This window comes from Bos javanicus, chromosome 4 (genome assembly GCF_032452875.1).
Source record: "Bos javanicus breed banteng chromosome 4, ARS-OSU_banteng_1.0, whole genome shotgun sequence".
Taxonomy (NCBI): Eukaryota; Metazoa; Chordata; class Mammalia; order Artiodactyla; family Bovidae; genus Bos; species Bos javanicus.
In genome coordinates this window covers 57,665,929-57,687,633 of record NC_083871.1, presented here as the reverse complement: position 1 = coordinate 57,687,633, position 21,705 = coordinate 57,665,929, and the positions used below count along the sequence as shown (strand labels likewise).

The 21,705-nt window shown below is 34.6% G+C and overlaps 1 protein-coding gene across 5 annotated transcripts in view; it reads right to left on the bottom strand.

Moving 5' to 3' along the window:
* Positions 1-21,705, bottom strand: part of IMMP2L (inner mitochondrial membrane peptidase subunit 2) — a 963,981-nt gene that overhangs the window by 722,389 nt on the left and 219,887 nt on the right. The window contains exon 5 of one of the 5 annotated variants that reach the window (XM_061414103.1): positions 7,003-7,529. The exons of the other annotated variants lie outside the window; for them this stretch is intronic. Within the exon in view, the coding sequence (XP_061270087.1) occupies positions 7,463-7,529 (67 nt within the window). The 3' untranslated portion in view covers positions 7,003-7,462. Of the gene's footprint in view, positions 1-7,002; positions 7,530-21,705 lie in introns of those variants that run through there. 5 annotated transcript variants of the gene reach the window in all.

Sequence of the window (21,705 nt, the reverse complement as noted above, 5' to 3'; positions counted from 1 at the left end):
TGAAGAGGTAGTCATAGTTTTATAAAGGAGAATGGCTTTACTCTTTCTGTAAGTATGAATATGTTAAGTATTGGTCTTCAAATGTCTAATCCCAAATTGCTCTATTGAAAACCAAGATTAATTAGGAAGAGTAATATTAATAACAATTAGAGTGGTGAAAATGATAAAAATCATTACCTTGTGTATGTGGGGAGAGGACCAGTATAAATGTTTAAATTAATTAATATTAACTCTAAATAACATGTTCATGGCATCCAGTCCCATCACTTCACGGCAAATAGATGGGAAACAATGGAAACAGTGACAGACTTTTTTCTTGGGCTCCAAAATCACTACAGATGGTGAATGCAGCCATGAAATTAAAAGACACTTGCCCCTTGGAAGAAAAGCTATGATGAACCTAGACAGCGTATTAAAAAGCAGAGACGTTCTTTTGTCAATAAAGGTCCATTTAGTCAAAGCTATGGTTTTTCCAGTAGTCATGTATGGACGTGAGAGTTGGACCATGAAGAAGGCTGAGTGCTGAAAAACTGATGCTTTTGAACTGTGGTGTTGGAGAAGATTCTTGAGAGTCTCTTGGACTGCAAGAAGATCAAACCAGTCAATCCTGAAGGAAAGCAATCCTGAATATTCACTGGAAGGACTGATGCTGAAGCTGAAGCTCCAATACTTTGGCCACCTGATGCAAAGAACTGACTCATTAGAAAAGGCCCTGATTCTGGGAAAGATTGAAGGCAGAAGGAGAAGGGAATGACAGAGGACGAAATGGTTGGATGGCATCACCAATTCAATGGACATGAGTTTGAGCAAGCTCTGGGAGATGGAGAGGACATGGAAGCCTGGCGTGCTGATGTCCACGGTGTCCCAAAGAGTCGGACACGACTTAGCAACTAAACAACAACAAAAAACTCTAAATACCAAAGTCAAAATAATATTAAATCATAAGTAGACATCTACAGATAATTGTCTTAGCAAGGAAAACGACTTAGGAAAATTTTTAAAGGTGATTATTGATTTGCAGTTCTTTAACCTTCCTTAATCAGCTGACTAATCAGGTAAGCATTTGGGTACACTATAACATTACAGCTTAAAATTTACCTTTCTGCAATGTATTTCCTATCCCATACAAAACTTATTATGGACATGATCTAAAATTATGTATTTCAAATCTCATATTCCAACAGGTGAATAAACAAAAGCTAAACACATGGAAAAATTTAGCTTATCAATGTACTGTTTCTGAATAAAAGAGTAAAATCTTAAACTATTTTCAGAGTTAAGTTAGAAGCTAGAAAGAAGTCCTACAGTATTTTGATATCTTAAATGCTATCATAAAATCCTCTGGTCTACACAAGATAAATGCAGAGATAGAAGGAGAGAACCACAAATTGCCTGACGTCTGAAATGGAAGCAGAAACACAAAGAGTGTGTAATATGAAAAATTCTGAACTCTCCAGGTCTCATATATATGAAAAACCTCCTGATCTCAGTGTGAAGAGGGATTTAACTGCATATATGATCACCTGTTTGGAGAGGAGAGGTAAATATAGTAATATATACTATATGAAAATAAATATAGGAATAAAGCACTATGACGCACAAGCACTGCTCATATTTTTCCCATCTTTTCATTGCTGAGCTAGAGAATATAAAAGATAACTGTGGTAGCCACTTCATGACTTCTCAGTCATAGTAGAACTAATGAAAGTACAGTGATCCAATCTTACTCAGAAAACGTGTATTAGTTTTAAAAAGAGCTCCAATGGAAGCTCTCTCAGAATATTCTCCTATAAGCTCTTAAAAGTTAGTTTGAAAATTGTCAATACAACTGGGGTTCTTTTCAATTCAGCTGCAGGTTACAAAGGAATACTAAAGATACTTCAAAACTTGATGTAATATCAGAAAATTTTAAACTATATGACATGATATAATGAAAACCATGCCAGCTAAAAATGAAAAGCCCACCAATGATAATTAGAAATGCATTTATAAGATAATTCAGTTTTCCCCAGTAGAAAAAGTATTGTCCTTTTTTGCTTCGTTATTGGCAGAAAATTTATTTCAGAGGCCACAGATTCTTAAAGTATTACAAAGTCTAAATAATACAAAAAAATTGGCCATCAGAATAAGTAATGCTTCAGATTTACAAGCCCCAGTGAAGCAAGATTTAGCTATATTAATTAGGGGTGTGTTACGTCTTAAAGTAGGTAACAGATGGATACTGTGCAGAATAAATGTGCACACCAATGGGTGAGATGTTCATAATGCTGAAGGGCAAGAGAGAGATGTATAGCTTGGGAAGTGATGTGGATAATTACTTGTCATTAAACAGCAGAGTAATTGCTTCAGCACATTCCCACGTAACTATTCCACATGAAATCTCAACATGTCCTTGGACTTGCTAAACATACATAGTTGTCTCAGATAATTTTAGCAAAAAGAATCAGCAGTGAATGATGCATCACACTTCAAAAGAAAATCATTGGTTTATTATTTAGTCTCACAAAACACTTTAGGGACTCTAAACATTAATAACAGAGAGATAAAAAGCCATTGATTTTTATATTAATAAGACCTTGGTAAAACCTCAGAAGACACTTTTTTCTAACCTGCTCAGACTACATGCCTGATAAAACTTATCATATATAAACTTAATTATTTAAAATATCTTCTCTTCTTTTGGAAAACTGTCATATATTCAACACTTGAATTTCATACAAAGCAAAATTTTAAAATTCTAAGTTGCTATAGGATGTTGTCTGAAATCAACGGATACAGAAGATTCTGGGTAGCCAAAACAAAGGGAGTGGCGTAAATTTCAAAGTCTCAACATACCCTAGAAAAAGCAAACAAAAACCAAAAATCAGGAGGAACAAATTAGATTACAGAAACTCATGACTCAGCATAGCTGGAAAACAGAAATTTGTCAACTTTAAATTACCCGTAAGTATAAATGTAAACATTAAATTAGAGCATGCTCTCACTGGAGCTCTTGTCTCACAGAGACCAAGAGTAGTTCAAGAGAATTTATAGAGAAAGAAGAGGGGACTAATGGCAGATCTGAACATGATTTACAACCACTTCTAGAAAGCCAATCCGATATGTAAAAATTGTGAAAAGTCAACAGTTCGATATGAGCACTGACATAGAGAAGGGACTGGAAAAGATACATTGGAGATAACAAGAAATCTCAGCAAGCTTTCATGTTGGAGAGAGAAAAGAGCTTCTTTGGAAACTATACACAGAGAAATAAAGAAACAAAAGGAAATATTTAGATCCCATAAGACAAAAGAAAATTAAAAAATCAAAGGACACATGACTATTCCTAAGCCATGCCATCCAGGAAAGAAGCAATACTTTGCCTGCAGTGATAGAATAGAGTGCACTTCAATTAGGAACATCATAACCACCCTAACACACTGAAAAAACAAACAGACAACAACAAAAAACTCCTATAAAAATAAAATTGAGACTGATAACCCAAACAATTCATCTGATGAAAATTCTACCCCACCCCCAAAATTTTTCAAAACAAGGGAAACTGTAATGTAACACTCAAAGGTTAAATATCCTCAAACTGACATTAGGTTGATGAAAAATAAATTTAAAACTAAGAGAAAATGCATGATCAGAAAAAGAAATAAAAATTGACTGAACTCAGAAAAAATAGATAATCATACCACAGTGGACACTAAATTACAAAATACTAAACAAAAAGATTTCACAGAAAATATAACAAGAGATAGTACAAAAATAACAGAGAAACAACTAAGTGAATAAAATGAAATTGACACAAAAATACAAAGGGTCACAAACAAAGTGGCTGAAACAGAAGACAGGCAAAAGGAAATTCAATTTACATAGAAATCAAATTTCTAAAGAATATTTTAATGGAATAGAGAATGGAATAAAAATAATATTTGAAATACTACTTAAATAAGGTATTCATTATGAAAGACCTGAATCTATACACTGAAAAGGACCACCTGGCATCAAGGAAAAAAAGACTTTCAATGATCAACTCCTAGTAAAACTAGTAAATATTAAAAGGAAAAAATTCTCAGGGTATCCAGGCCAAAAAAAAAAAAAAAAATTACCTATAATAATGTACAAAGAAAAGAAAAGAGAATCAAACTAGCAAAGTTTATCAAATACAAAACTCAAAGCAAAATTCTGATAGCATTTTCACAAAACCCCAGGAAATAAAGTTGACCCTAAAGATTTACATCCAGCTAATCTACCTTTGAGTATGAAACCTACAGAAAAAAATGTTTTAAACATGTAATAGATCAAGGAATTCCATGTCTATAAGGCCTTGAGAAATCTACTAGAAGATGAACTTCACCCAACTAAGCAATTACTGGGGAAGTTAAGTCAAAAGTTAACAGTGTGTATTTACATATTTATTTGTAGACATAAGACACAAAGACAGGTCAAACACAGGAAATAATACACTACATAATATATACATAATATATTACATAATAATGTTCTCACAAAGTAGAAAGAATGCTGATAAAACAATGGGGTAAGAAGCAAAGGGAAAGAATAAAGTAGAATAAGCTTGTTGCATAGCAAACAGGTAGGTATACCACTAAAAGTTGACAAACCAGACATGAGAAAGTTAAAATTTTAAGTTGAGAATAAAGGCAAAATTACAAATGTGACTACTTAAACAAAAATAAAGAACTCAGAGATGCCAAAGGCATAGCTAGAGCAAAACCAGTAGGAGACTTTTAACATATTGCTGATAGATGAGGTAGACTAAAAATTGAAAAGATTTTTAACCCTGAAAATATAATTAGTAATAAAGATTCTATGTATATTAAATTTTACATCTGGAAAATGGAAAATAAACCTTTCTCTACATGAAACATCACAAAATGAATCATGTGTTAGGTCACAAGGAAAGTATCAGTAAGTTCTATAAAATACATATAAATACCACTCTTCTTTCAGTGAAACAAAACTAGAAATCATCTAAGCAGATTTGTGGAAGACCTCTCCTAACTGGACATTTAAAAAAAAACTTTTTAAGCCATTTTTGGATAAAAGGGCAAATACAAACAAAAAACTGTCTTTTAAAAATGATAATGAAAACCCTACATATCAGATATTTTTACAGGACTGGTCAGAGGAAAACTCATGGCCTTAAACATCCCTTTCAATGAAACGGAAAGTACAAAAACAAATGAATTATCTTCAGAGCCAGAAATGGCAGCCCAAGTCTCTAACACTCTCCATCTCTCTCTTTTTCTGTTCCACCTCTGACTCAGTCAGAAAAGGCTTTCCACTTTTAAAGATTCATGTGATATATATGTATTAAAATATCAGCTCATAAAGGTGTTCGAAATAAAATTTTATATAACATGGTGATTCATACATGTAAAACTAAAGAAAGACATTGCCCAGCTTATGTTGCAGGTTCTCACTGTTCTTTCTATTTGGTCCTGATAAGGCAAAAGAGTTCCTGGGAATTGAACTCCCTGGAAGTATTAATATATGGCCTAGTGTCAGAGATACCAGACTACTAGACAAGTCTGATTTTTCATACTTCATTTATTTACTCTGTTTTGCTTCATTTTTTTATTCCATTCCCTCTTTTTCATCATATCTTAATATACAGAAAAACAGAAGAAAAAAGTAGGTCAGTTTCAGGTAAAATAGGTCAGGTTCCTACAGAAACCAAATTTTGAGACACACCTCTTCTGTCACATCCCTCTTGTATTTTAATCATCCCATACAGACCTCTTGACAAGCAGCTTTCCTTGGCCTTTCACCCTATGGCAGGAGCAGGTTATCAACCAACTCCTATGAGTTCAGCAGAGATTCACAGTTACTAATGCTGTTCTGGAATTTAAGCTTTTAACACTTGTACAAGAAGTAAGGGAGACAAGAATGGCCTTCTTACAGAAAAAGTAGAAAACTGGAGCAGCATTTTAGCTTCCCTTACCTTCTCTTTTTAATGGATATCTTAAATATTTAAAACATTTGATAAAATGATACACATTCTTATATAAGAACAATTTTAAGGATAAATAAGTATCTAAATTGTGATATAACCCTGGGGAGTTCTAAAAACCCAATGACAGCAAGAAAAGGCAAAATGTCTATAGAGTAGAAAACACCAAACTAAATGGCAAATGGACAGGAAGAAAACATTTAGAGCAGATGTAACAGATAAAGATGAATATTTACTATATAGAACAACTCAAATAAAAACAGGCAGAGATATCAATATCAACTAAAACAAAAACAAATTTTAAAAATGTCCAACATCACAAATAATTTAAGAAATATAAATAAAATCAAGATACTCTTGCCATGAAATTACAAATTGAAGATTTTTGTAATATCTGTTATTAGTGAGAATATGGAAAAAGAATCATTCTCTTAAAATGTTGGTGAGAATGTAAAATTAAACAACTTTACTAGAGGGCAACACAGCCAATGCCCACCAAAATTAAAGATCTACATACCATTTAATTTCCATATCTAACTTTCTCTTATTCTAAACAATCACACTTGTAAATTTTCATATAAATAAAGGAATAAAGGTCTGGAATAATACGCAGCAAATGGATAATGGTTTCCTATGGGAAAGGAATTGTATGTGAGTAAAAAGAGGAAAGAGCTACTTGTACTTTTTAATTCAATATATTCTTACCTGATGTTTGAATTTTTATGTCAAGAATGGTTGCATGCATACTTGCATAATTTCCTAAGTTATTTTTTTAAAAGACCACAGTAAATTAAAGATATCATGTGTGATTAGAATATTTCAGATACTTTTAGTTATAATGGCACTTTTCAACATATTCTCTAGTCTCAGTGTTTTTATACTTTCCTTTGTGCTTTCCTATCTTTGTAATCTATCTTTGATTTTGGTATGGATTCCACAATAATATCTTCCAGTTCAAAAATTCTAACAGTAAATTGTCTAAAAAGTTTATCCTATCTATAATGGTATTTTACTTTTAGTGACATTTTTCATATCTACAATTTCTAATTAGTTTTTTTTTTTTTTAATATCCACACATTCTTATTTGGTTCCACCTGTCTGACAACATAATTTCTCACTCCAGTCCAGTGAAAGTTATTTTATCACTTACCCTATGGGGAAAAAAAGGATATTTATTTTAAAAATTTTAACAGATCCACACATTAACCTAATTTTATTAACGTATAAAGCAAATTCATGTTTGTGCAACTGATATAGCTGTCTTTCTCAAAAGTAGATTTCTTCATGTTTTTATGTCATTTACAGTGAATACGGTAAAGTGGCCCTGCAGATATTAGATCTGATGAGTTAGACCAAATAACTGAGAATGGTGCCAAAAACAGATCAGCAAGTATCATAAATGTTTAATTTTCATTGTTCCAATCTTGCTTCAACTCCATTTTTAAATTTTCGTGAAGTTATTTAAAAGCAAGACTACATGCTTATTGCTTCCTTTGTGGCTCAGCTGGTAAAGAATCCACCTGCAATGCTGGAGACCTGGGCTCGATCCCTGGGTTGGGAAGATCCCCTGGAGAAGAGAAAGGTTACCCACACCAGTATTATTTAAGTTTGGATATTCAGGCTTCAGAAATTTTGCGGTACTTTCTTTATTAAGATTTATATATTAGGATTAAAGTGCTAAATAATGCAACAAGGATCAGCAATTGTCAGTCAAGTGAAACAGGTTCTTTCTAAGCAAGGGATCATGAATAGAAATATAAGATATTAAATAGTTCATTTTAACTTAGAAATATAAATAAACATTGATTTGTCAATCTTTTGATGTTATTTAAAGATACAAAACAACTATTTAGGAATAGCTAATACCTACTCCAGTATTCTTACCTGGAAAATCCCATAGCCAGAGGAGCCTGGCAGGCTAAGGGGTCACAAAGAGTTGGAAAGGACTTAGCCACTAAGCATGAATGCATGAACAATAGAAGTAATTAGTCTAATCATCCTCTATTATTAATTTATTCCTGTTTTCCATATGTCCTAGCACATACTCTGCACTATTTAAATGAAGGTCTTAAATAAACTATTCACAGAGATGGGTAGATAGATGGACAGATAAACAGATGAATGGAAATGAATCAACTATTCAACAGAAAGCACCAATCTCATCTTAAATTAGTCATACCTAGTATGACCTAGTTACGATCAGAGAAATGGCAAATCTGATTTCAAATTAGTCAAACCTAGTGTGACCTAGTTGTGATCAGAGAAATGGCAAAACCAAGTAGCAAGTAGGTGAGATAGAGCAAGGTGAGAAAATGGAAGAAGTCAAGAGCAGAAGCACAGTAAAAGCACCTCATGGAGGAGGCAAGCCCTCAACTAAGGTAGAGGAGAAGGCTTTACAATCAAATGCACAGCGGCAGAAATGATGACCTGTGGGCCACAGTGACATCTTAGAGTAGGAGAGATGCGTGGAAGTTATGCATGACTAAGAACAGAAGCAAACTGTGCAAGAAAACACATGCTCTTCCTTTTAACCACATCTTTGTTTTGCTATCACTGTAAACATTTTAAATAAAAATATGAGAATAAGAGTTCAACTGTCTAGCCCATCCTCCTCATTCTACCTACAGTAAATTGTCATCAGGCATAACAAAGGGGAGCAGGTATTCCAAATAGTCAATTACTGGTAAAAAGTTAATAGATATAACATGAATCAAAATATAATAAAAACAAAACAGTAAAAGGTGAGTAAGCACATCTTAAATCATCTTTGATAACTTAGACTCATTTAAGTCCTTACAGCACCCATGAAGCAAAGAAAAACTGTTATCAATAATATATATTAAACGTCAATGCATGTCAGGTATTACAAGGTATGCTTCTTGTTATCACTTCACTTAACAGTTACTGTGCACTCTTGTGAAGTATTATTACTCTTGTTTTATAAATAAAGAAATTCAAGTTTGTAACACTGCTTACCCATCAATGAGAGAGTTAGCAATAGGTCTGATTCCACAGCCCCAATACTTTGTCATTAGCATTGTGCGTGTTATACGATTTTTAAAAATTAGTAGTTGGCAACAATCTTCCCCTGAAATTGAGCCAATGTGACTGTATTTACCCAGAGTGTCAAGAATATTGTCCCAGAAGTGATGGACCACCTTTTTCTTGATCACAGTGTACTACTAGTAGGTGAGTTCCTCTAGATTTTATTTGTACAAACAATTCTTCCTTCAAACTAAATTACAGCAAAAACACTTACCACAAAGGAAATTGCTAACAAAATCATTATCTACCTCAGTACAAACTAATGCTATTACCTCCAGGAAACAGAAGCAACTGAATTACATAATAGAAATATTAGTTTAAAAGGTCACTGGATGTCAGGATGCATCATTTTACAGAAGCCTCCGGAGACACCATTCATCAGAAATTACAGTGCTTGAAACACCAAGTTCAATGCCATGATTCAGCAGATCTCTCTCTTCCCTAGCTTATTTAGCACCAGTTATGAAGATCTGGAAGGGAGAAGACAGTTATTCTCTCCCTGAAATATTTCCTTTCACTTATAAAGAAGAGAGAAAACCAGAGAGGCCTCTCTAAGCAACACTTTATTAAATATATATCTAATACCCTATATAAATATATAGAGCCTGTACCCAGAAATCAGCTTAAGGAGGAGCCAGCTAAGTCCCAAACTCTGACTTAATAATGAAACTAAGACTCAGTAAAGGGTTTAATCCAATCAAATGATGATTGAAAGAACCACAAGTAAAGAGGGGTAACAATATTACACCACTGCTCTCAGCTAGATAAAAGCCATTCAGTATAACAAAAAATGAACCAAAGATACTAAACTTAGTGATATTTTCATCCTTCTATGTCATTTAAAAACTTCAGTTTTTTCTTCTGGAGCCTACACTTGCATAGTAAAGGAATTTGGTGAAAACTGAGTCATTAGCGTTTGCAATACATTAAAATACTTTCCTAACTCTACACTTAATGTTAGTGAACCTGAAATAGTATTCAATAATCATATTAAGATAAGGATGCCTATGTTTTAAAATGTTTGGTAAGACCTGCGTATACACTCCAGAGTACTAATTTGGGATTAAAAAGCAATTATAATTGCCAAAGAGCATACATTGATCACTGATCCTACCACTCTGTATACAGAATACTGTATACAGCTCATGTTAAACATAACCAAGAAACTCTAGTAAAGGGAAAGAAACAGAAAGAAAAATTTATTGGACGTCAAATGAACTGAAACCTGCAAATTTGTCTTTTTCTGATTTTAATTCCAAGATTCACTTTTTATAAAATGCACAGGAAAAATTATTAGTACTAGGGATCAAGTACATCTCTGTTAATTTAATATGTGCCCTATTAAATTTAAAAAATTAAATTTTTTAATGTCCTGTTACAGACCTCTTTGTACATTAAGGTTACTATTGCAAAATAATATATTTACCAAGTTCTCTCTGTATCAAATTAAAAAGCTGGAACAAAAGAGTATAAAAAATATTATTTTATTTTTTTAAATTACACACTATTTACATTTCTTAAATTTTAAAACTGAGTATTTTCTGCCACTATGATTCTTATTTTATCAAAACACATCCCTAATGTTCACCATATTCTAATACATAAAATATAATACAACACTTTAGAATAATCTTTAGCTACATCTTTGACAGCTAGACATACATATACCCTATGTCCCAAGCAATTCTATTCTTAAATCAAAAGCCAAGAGACATTCATATATATATATATATATATATATGAGAAAATTTAAGCTGTATCTACAGTTTCCAAAAAATCAGTAACAACCCAAATGTCTATTAACAGTAGAGCTGAAATATAAATTGTCCAGTAATCTTACAGAGAAACACTTCATAGCACTAAAAATGAACTTTCTCTACACATAGTGGGGATGAAGTCATCGACATATTGTTGAGTGAAAGAAGTCAGATACAAAAGAGTATGTATTACATAATTCAATTTACATATACCTTTTAAAACAGGCAAAACTAATCTATGGAGCTAATAATCATTTGGGTGAGACAGTGACCAGAGGGAGCCTGAGGAAGATGATGTTCTCTGCATTCATCTGTGTGGTGGTTACCTGGCAACCACCTGGCAAAAGTTCACCAGGCAGTACTCTTACAATGCATACTCATTTCTCCTTACCTGTTATATTAATACTTCTACTTAAGATCATCACTTCAAACATTAATCATACTTTAGAATTTTCCTAAGACTGCATCCTGGAATAATGAATTCATTCTAGCAATAGTTATCAGAGTCATCAGCTTCTAGTCATGACTTTCTACTAATTAATCATGTGATTTTTAATATAATTTAACCCCTCAGTGATTATTCTAATAGTCAAACACATCTCAGAACTTCTGGAGATTTTTTTTGAAAAATGTTAAATCATTTTTATTTATTTAACAAATATTTATATGAGCTTACTGTTGGGTTGACCAAAACGGTTGTTCAGGTTTTTATAGAGATGTATGGGAAAACCCAAATGAACTTTTTGGCTCACCCAATATATATAAGACACTGTTGTAGAAACTTGTTGCTTTTACTCTAGTGGAAAGAAATTAGAAAATATGCAGCAAACATGAGAAGGGCAGAAGGAAGACATAAACTGCAATTAGTAATTGGAAAGTATGAGTTCTTAGTCCTCCTTCATGTCCTACTCTTTGTGAACCCATGGACTGTAGTCCATCAGGCTCTCCTGAATTGGAAAAGTATAGATATACACACACCAAATGAAATTTTTAATCCAGTATAAACAAATCTGAACACGCAAACACAGAAGGGAACCTCGCTTTCAATAACTATTTCACTATGCTGTGAGGTAATCTTCTCCCAGGGTTAACACTCCAGCATAAATCCTCATGAGTAAGTCTTGATAACACATGAAATGTTTAAGCATTTCCTTAAAATCACAGAGAAAAGAACTGAAACCAAAGAGGCAGATTTTTCAAAGAAAGAGATTAGGTCAATAATTAAGAAGGAACTTTAAACAACCAAAATATTTTAAAAGGCAGTGTTAAAAGAGAAACTTGATATTGGATTGTAAAGAAGCAAGAATTTGTATTTGGGAGGGATTTGACCTACAAGACTTCTCTATGATTTAATTCAAAGAATAGAAATTATCAGTTAGGAGCTTTGAAAATATATTAAAATATGACATATGTTTAAATGTTTATTGCATGTAAACAATAAAAGGCATACACAAAATTACATTCATAATAAATTGATATTTAAAGTACCCTATCATATATCTTAAAATATTATAATTATACATATATGGTATAACAAAAATTAAATTTTATATTCTTTTTTTACTGAGCATTATATCTAAGTATTTTTAATATGTCAATTTTTACTATAATTCTAGCTAGGTTAATAAGAATGTTTGTATCAGTAAATACACCATTCTTAGATAGAAATATATATATATATATAAATTTCTAAAAAAGCAACATTATTTCTTAAAATCTATTTTAATAACCTTCTAGGACAAAAGTGTAAAACACAAGCAAACTAAAAAAAAAAAAAATACTTATGTATGGGTATACTAAAGTCAAATCGCCTAAAAATTCAAATAACAGAATAAAACAGCAATGAAACTCATTGAGGCTGCTCTGTTTCTGCCACTCCCTAGTGGCTGCAAATTATCTTTCATCAGTTATACCCAACCACACTGAAAATCCTTGCAACTGCCTATTATACACACTAGACATTTATAGAATATTACCAACAAATATTTATTGTGTAGCTGTAGCCTTTCTAATCCATTCTCCACACTACAGTTACAATGGTCTTCCTAAAATGATAGTTTTTTCAAGTCATGCCCCTTCTAAAAGTCATAAATGCTTTCCCTTCTACCACAGGATCACATATAAGTTCCTTCCAAGGACTCTTTGGGTGTCATGCCCTGGTTACTTGTGTGGCCTTACTTCTCCCCACTCCATCTGGACTTAGTCTTCCAAACACATGGCTCTAATTTCAGGTTCGCTGAACTTTTTGGATTCTCATCTCTAAACATGAGCTGTCACTTCTGCCTAGAACACTATTTCCTGATCTTTCATCCTAACTTCTACTCGGTCTTCAATATTCACTTGCAAGAAGGAAAGATCTTCATGGAGAAGACCTTCTTGGCTCCCCACATACCCAGTGCTTCACCTCTACAGCCATCTCATGGTGGGTTACAGGACTTAGTTGCCCACCTTCCTCACCATCAGCAAGACAGGGACCATTGCTCTGTCACTGCTCTGTGCCCAATGACACTTAGAAAATTCATTATCTGTTGCATGAATGAATGATATAAATGCCAGCTGTTGATACAATATTGGTACTGGGTTCCTGGAACACTACCCAGAATAAGAATATATTTCCCACCCAAATAACTTCCTAGTTGGGGCATTTGCTTAAATTTGAAAAAGTAGACTAGAAAAGTAGGTGACCATGACCAAATTACTTTACCTCTTCAATCTTTATCTCCTGCTACTGTAAACTGGGGAACATTCACCATTTCATCCTGTGGTATAACTATCCATTCACTGATAAAACCAGAAAATCTGCCATCATCCTTGTTTCCTCTCTCTCCTTCTATCATACCTAATCCAATCCAAAAGTCTGTACCTACCTAAAAAGAGATATTGCAATCTATCCACTGCTCCCTATTTCTTTTTTTCTTTCCTCACAGATAATCCAGCTTTTCTATTGGACTTTCAGGTATATTTTCCCATTCTTGCCACCATCCAAGTTATTTGTCACAGAGCAGTCAGAAAACCTTTATCAAGCTATAAATTTAATTGTTGCTCTACTTAATCTCCCTCAATAATGTCCCACTGCCCTATTAAATAACATAGCCCTTAACAATATCTCCAAATTCATCTCATCCAACTATGCCCAAACAAAATTCCAGACATACTGGCCACCTTCCACATCTTGCATCACATCAAGCTTTGTCCTGCCTCAGAGCCTTTGCATATGCTGTTCTCTCTGCCTAGCACACTGTTCCCTTCGTGTGTTGTAAAGTTGGTTCCTTTACTTCCTTCAGCTTCAATGTTATTTCTCTTCAGAGACATTTTCCCTGAACATGGTATCTAAGTTGTTCCCTCAGCTCGCATTCCTGTTATTCTCTATTATCATGCTTTCCTTCTTTGTATTCAGCACATTCTCACGGACAGAGGCATGCCTTGGTACACAGCAACTGACTATTTCCTTTAGATGTTTTAAGGAAAAAAGAAAAGAAAGGAAGCTGTACACAGGCAGAACACACGCAGTCTATTTTGATGTGATCACAGGTCCCCTGTTTTCTCTAAAATTCACCTTCAGTCTGACATCCATCAGTTAAGCTGGATAAATACCCTCTGTTCTGACTACTACTGTTATTGTATAAGTTACCTGAGATAAGGCAAGGATTGATGTAATTGAGTCAATTTAAGTAGATGGCTATTACCTCAGAAAGGATGAGATATGCCCATGGGGAAATGGAAAATAAAGTGCTTGACAGTTTTGATAAGAGAAACAAATCCAGAAAGTTCTGAAAATGAAGTGCCACTTAAGGGTGGTGGCATTAGGAAGCCACCTTGTGATAAGGCTTTGGAGGAAAAAAAGAAAAAATGAGGTAAAACAACATTTGAGTCCCAGAAACACGTGACTATAAACAGGAATAATACTGATGGGGATAGACAGAGGAGCAAAAATAAACCCTGATTATTTCACATTTCACGTATGGTTTTTTCCCTAGAATTTTCCCTGTAGAGAAATATTCAGCATGAAAATTGGAAATTTCATACAGGATGACCTAGAATGTAATCCAAATTTTATGAGTCAACCAATTCTTTTATAACTCCTAGGCCAATCTAATATTGTTGAATGTGTAATATTACTAATGTGAGGTAGGATAAAAATGCCAAGTAGATCTACTCTAAGGAAAATGTTTCCACTGTGCTTCGTGAGAGCTGGATGCACTCAGGTTCATTTTACATTTTTCACCTGAGGTATAATTTGCTCCCACCACTCAGCAATAAGCAGCTGTGTGCAATAAGCCCCATGTCACAGACGACATTAGACCATCTCCTGGGGTTTACAGGATGTTGATTCCTAAAGGCCAGATTTAACACTTCAGGGGAATATAAAAGCCAGCAAGCAACTACAGAAGGAGAAGTGATACATGGTGTTTGATTATTTGATGACTGCAACTTATTATGGGGATTGGTTACCACAGAAACTATGATCTGTAAATGGCCCTGATGGGATATGCTGAAAAATAGTATGTTGTGCAAAAACTGAATTGACTCACTGAACAACAGAGATGAGTGGCACCAGGGGGGATTACCTGGTGGCAGTTCTGGGTAATAGTCAACAGGTTTGAATGTCTAGTCAAAGCACTAATGTCCCATTTGACAACCCTGGCCTCCACTGGAACACCTGCTATATTGGGTAGATTTTTTTTTAAGGCAGCTCTGTTATAGAATTCTTTATATTAACTGAAAATCTACCTCAACTATTTATACCCATTCGGTATAAATAATCTATAATCCCTAGGGCCAACAGAATAAATCAAAATTGTCTTCTACATCCCTACAAACATTTGGAGAAAGCTATTATTGGGTGGGCCAAAGTCCATCTGCAACATCTTATGGAAAAACCTGAATGAACTTTTGAACAGCTCAGTGCATATGCTCATTTTCCTTATCTTCAGATTAAACTGCAGTAGCTTATTCAACTGTCACCTTGATTGTAGGGCATGGTGTTGAGTCAATTTAATGATCTAACCACTATCTTTTCAGTATGTTCCTATCACTATATCTCAACAATCAAAGCCAAGTGCACTAACCTAACATTAAAAGCCAAAATATATACTAAGTGTTTTGCATGTCTTATGCCATCAACTCCTAATAAGGGAAGAACTATAAGTACCATCTTAGAATGAAGATATTGAGGACTACAGAGATAGAAATGCCTGCTAGAGGCTGTATTGCTAAGTCGCTTCAGTCGTGTCCGACTCTGTGCAACCCCATAGATGGCAGCCCACCAGGCTTCCCCGTCCCTGGGATTCTCCAGGCAAGAATACTGGAGTGGCTTGCCATTTCCTTCTCCAATGCGTGAAAGTAAAAAGTGAAAGTGAAGTTGCTCAGTCATGTCCGACTCTTAGCGACCCCATGGACTACAGCCTACCAGGCTCCTCCATCCATGGATTTCCAGGCAAGAGTACTGGAGTGGGGGTGCCATTGCCTTCTCCAGAGGCTGTATAGTTAGAGACAAGTACAGGAATTGAATACATGGTTGGCTGCAAAGCCTGACTCCTGTCCGAGACTACTTATAAGCTTCTGGCAAGATGTGAGCAGAAGAGAGGGGAAAAGGGGGTAAGAGAAGTTTCTGATCATCTGTTAAATCCTAATTATGTTATTTTCTATATAAACTGACTTGAGCCACCTATGTGTTCAGTTTAACAACTCTTCTCCAAGTAATTGAAAAAAAAAGGGGGCGGGGGGGCTAAACCAGGCAAAGTTGAGGATGGAGTTGTCCAATATCTCAGGAAGTCTGAACTTACCATAGTTACAAGGCCACTGGATATTATAAGTGACAGAATTATACACTTACTAAAGTAACTTTACATTCAACCCTAATGATTGATATGTGTGGATGGATAGAAAGAAAGCCATACTGGAGGCTGAGAGCAGTAAAGTAACTCTCCCAACAGTCCAAACGAACTCTGCACAAAAGTCTAAACTAGATAACGTCACAGGGAGTTGGAACAAGGTATGTGAGTTCAAAACATGAAGACAACCTATAGGATAGGAGAAAAATTTGCAAAATATATAACCAGTAACAGATTAATATTCAAAATAAATAGCTCATACAATTCAACATAAAAAAAATTTTTGATTAGAAAAAGGGCAGAAGAACTGAATAGACATTTTTCCAAAGAGAAAATGCAGATAGCCAATAAGTCCATGGAAAAAATGCTCAATGTCACTAATCAGAGAAATGCAAATCAAAATCATAATGAAATATCATCTCACATCTGTCAGAATGAAAGTGAAAAGTGTTGGTCACTCAGTCCTGTCCAACTCTTTGCAACCCCATGTACTATATAGTCTGTCAAGCTTCTGTGTGCATGGAATTCTCCAGGCAAGAATACTGGAGTGGGTAGCCACTCCCTTCTCAAAAGGATCTTCCCAATCCAGGGATCGGAATTCCTAATTGCAGGCACATTCTTTACCATTTGAGCCACCAGGAAAGCTGTCAGGATGGGCATCATGAAAAAGGACACAAATAAATGTTTGTGAGGCTGGAGAAAAGGGATTCCTCTTATACTGTTGGTGGGAATGTAAACTGGTGAAGCACGATGGAAAGCATTATGGAGGTTCCTCAAAAAATCTAAAAATAGGAATACTGTATTAACCAGCAATTCCACTTCTGGGCATATATCTGAAGAAAATGGAAGCATTAGTTTAAAAACATACATGCACTACAATGTTCACAGCAGCATTTTTTATAACAGCCAAGGTACGGAAGCAACGTAAGTGTCCATCAACAGACGAATGGATAAAGAAGAAGTGGTATATACATATACCACAGAATATCACTCAGCCATTGAAAAAACAAGAAATTCCGCCAACACCATTGATGAACCTGAAGGGTATTATGCTTACTGAAATAAGGCAGAGAAAGACAAATACTCTACGCTACCACTTGTATGTGGAATCTAAAAAATAAAACAAGTGAATGAATAACAAAACAGAAATAGACTCACAAATACAGAGAACAAACCAGTGGTAGCGAGAGGTAAGGCAGAAGTGGCGAGGTAGTAGTTTATATGTCTTAATCCTCTACCCTTAAAAATGCTACAAGAATGTATTATATAGCACAGGGAATATAGCCAATATTTTATTTAAAAATTATAAATGGAACCTAACCTATAAAAATACTGAATCATTATGCTGTACATCTGAAACTAATATTGTAAATCAACTGTACTTCAAATATTTTTAATGTATAGAAACAGAGGTAGATATGTTTATAGTAAGAAGCTGAGGAAGTTTTTTTTCCAGTTTCATATTTTATAATAATCTGAGGTCAATTCCATGGGAGCAGAGGGTGGTGGGGGAATAGGAAGTTGAATTTGAGCATGGCTGCAAAGATTTAGAATAATATTTGAAGGGAATGGAGTGAGAATGACAAGGGAAAGGCATTCCTATAATAAACTTACCTTTCTGAGCCCATTTGTTGCCTGTGATATCCCCCCACTACTTTCTTCTCATAAATAGAACTTTTCTCTCATACAACATTTGATCTAGAAATCCTATTAAAGCATTTATTATGATAAAATAGTTGCATGTTTACTTTCAAACTAGATCATGTTTCCTTCAATGCTAAATTCCCAATCATTCTTTAAAACACAGCAGATGCTCTTATTATGTAAAGAAAGGGAGCCAGTTGTTGATTCATCTAATTATACTGCAGTCCCACACTTCTCCATGTTAGAAGCCAAAGCAGATTTTTTCATAAATAAAATACAGAATATTTATAAAATCTTTTTCTAATAATAGCAAATAGTTCACGTGAATCTGCCTACAAATAAGGCCATTATGTCCATACATTTTTTTTTTCCATATGCCCGAATAACATCATTAGTATCATTAACAGAACTAGAATTCTGGGATAGTCTTTAGAAACTATGAAATTAGCATTAAACTATGCATCATTGGCCATAGGTGTCCTCCTTGTAGAAACTGAGCTGCTGCCAGTTTCTACTTACCGGCTGACTTGCCTTCTATGGGTTGTGATATGTGAAAGAAAGGAATATTTATTTTTCTGTCCTTTTTATGTATACATAGCATAAATTCCTAAGGACCTGCCTAGAATGAATTTAAACTAGCAAAGAAATCTTTTCTTCATCAAAAATCCTTTCAACTATTTTCTTCCAAAGTAGACTGATTTGGGTGTGTACTAGTTAATAGTTTATAAGCTTGGTCTTCCATGCTGAACACATCAGAGGCTTTCCCCCCTCATGCCCAGATTCAGTTTCATGCAATTTTAGTAGTGCACCATAAGGAAAAGAGTGATTTTTGAGCTACAACCACATTATCAAAACAGAGGAGCCTCCTAGAGCCCTAATTACCAGAATCAGAACAGAGAATGACTATCTCCATTCTAGTTTTCTCTAATATTTAAGGGGAAAAAAAAGATTAACTGCTAATATTGAGAACAATGTTAGGTTAAAAATATGAATGAGCACCTATATTGGGCAGAAGCTATGTGAGGTATTGGGATGGTAACCAAGCCGCAGGAAATGTTATTCCCACCCTCCAGGAGTTGTACAGGCAAGTGGGATAGAAATTACATGAGAGAACAAAATAGTTTGTAAAGAGTTTTGAGCAGGAAGTCAACAAATGCAGCCAGTTAATTTACAACAAGGTGTCTTCCTTTTTAAATTGCTAAAGTTAAAGATCAGCTTTTTTTCTCCCTTAACTTTAGTAAAGCAAATAAATTTGTCTTGTCTTTCATAGCACCATATGAGTCTTACACAGGTGATAAAACATTAACAGATAACCCTCTACAACAAGCTTTAACTAACAACGTACCTAGAAGGGTGGCCACATGGTACCGGTGACGGGACTAGAGGGGGGACCTTGACTTAAGGAGAGAGAAGCGCCAAACTGCCACTCCGGGAAACAGAGGGAGAGGCAGGCCAGGGAAATATGTGGGTCTCTCCCCAGACAAGGCCAGACACATTCCCAAATCCAGTCCTGGGCCTCTCTGTCTTCTCTCTGCCTGTCACACAGAATGCACTCCCTGTCCAAATCAAAATGAATGCTCCTTCTTCCCTAATGCAGAAAAAAGCTTGTGTACCTAATTGCCCTCCAATGTCATAGTTCTCATCTACTCCATGTGAACTGAAGATGTTATTTACTCAAAGATATTTCCTTAGTAACAGGAAATCCTGATATCAATTGTTAAAGTAATAAAATATATTCCATATCAGTAAATTGGCATATATATATTGTTGGGCTTACTACTATTTTGTACTTACTGTGCACGCTAGGTTGCTTGAGGCATGTCTGACTCTTTGTGATGCTATGTACTGTAGCTTACCAGGCTCCTCTGTCCATGGGCTTCTCCAGACAAGAATAGTGGAGTTGGCTGCCATACCCTCCTCCGGGGGATTTTCCCAACCCAGGAATCGAACCTGTTTCTTACATCTCCTGCATTGGCAGTCAGCTTCCTTACCACTAGCACCATCTGGGAAGTCATGCACTGTTATTATTATAAATTATTAGGTAATGAACTCTTTGAGGACAAGAGTATTCCCAGTGTCTAGAAGTACATAGCAGATGTTCAATACATTACTAAAAGACAATATTCCTCCCACAATTAGGAGGGTCAAGATTACTTATTATCTGAATTTTACCATTATTTTCCATAAGTAATCATACAATGAAGATTCTATATGAAGTGGCTAGTTGATTAGAAGGAGAGATTTCAGCTTCACTTTACCATGAACACTACTCTTTTACTTTCTCTCTGCAGAATATTTTATAGTAAATGGAAACAGAATTTAACACTTTTCCAAAAATAATCCAAAACATGTAACAGTTTAATCACAGTCAATATGAAGATTTTCACCTTTTAGACCTTTGATCTATTTTTAATTTTGAGTCTCCACACAAGACTAATTTCCTCACATAGGTAACAGTGACTTACAACAGAATGATGAACACTGTAATTGTTCAGGATGATGAGATGGGTGAAAAATTGACTGCATTTTCAAATCATTACATTAAATATTGTTAGATTAGATGGCCAACTATCACACTGTAAGAGATTAAAGTACAACATAAATTGATGAGGAAATCATAATCTTAAAATTTTCAACAACAGTCTGGTATTGATTTTGATATAAAACTAAAAAGCTTGCTTAATACATTTTTTACTCAATTCACTAGTGCATGTATGCTGGGGGAAAATGCTATCTTGTATTCTATACCAACCCATTAAGTTAAAATGAATAAGTGTGGCATCTATTTGTCTTCTACTGCATTGTAGATAACCCCCAATACAAGAAGAAAACTAACAATGGGAGCAATTCATCAATCACCAAGATCATTTTGTCAACAAATTCTGCTTCCATTTCTAATAACAACAACAAAAAAAACCCCTGTTACTTTTGACATATATAGATATTAAACAGGTACCACAGATAAAAATTGCTAAATGAGTGGCTAGAGTAACATAAGACTGCAAAAATAAAGTCATTCACTCACTATACTTTAGCATTTGGTCTAATTATTTCATAATGACATTAAGCTGTAACCTGTCCTTTTGAAGTGAGTAAATGCAGACACACTGCCCATTCAGCTTCATCCATGTTGTAGCACACATCCAATGAACCGCCCTTTAGGTAGGTTCTGACTTGTGTATTTCAAGACAGCTGCTACAGAGTACCTCAAAATAGTTCATATGATTTATTAATATAAACCTGAATCTGATTAGGCTGCAGCTTTTCAGTGAAATGACATTCACTTATTTAAACATGGCACTTGACTGGGAATATTTCTTTTCCTGTGTCACTTTTTTAAAGAAGCATTTTTTTATCAGGCTGTCTGTCATTAAGACAACAAATGTGTCCATATCAGCAAGAGTAAAAGGTATAAATGCAATCAATCAGCTAGTTGTTTGCAATCACGAGCACGAACACCTTA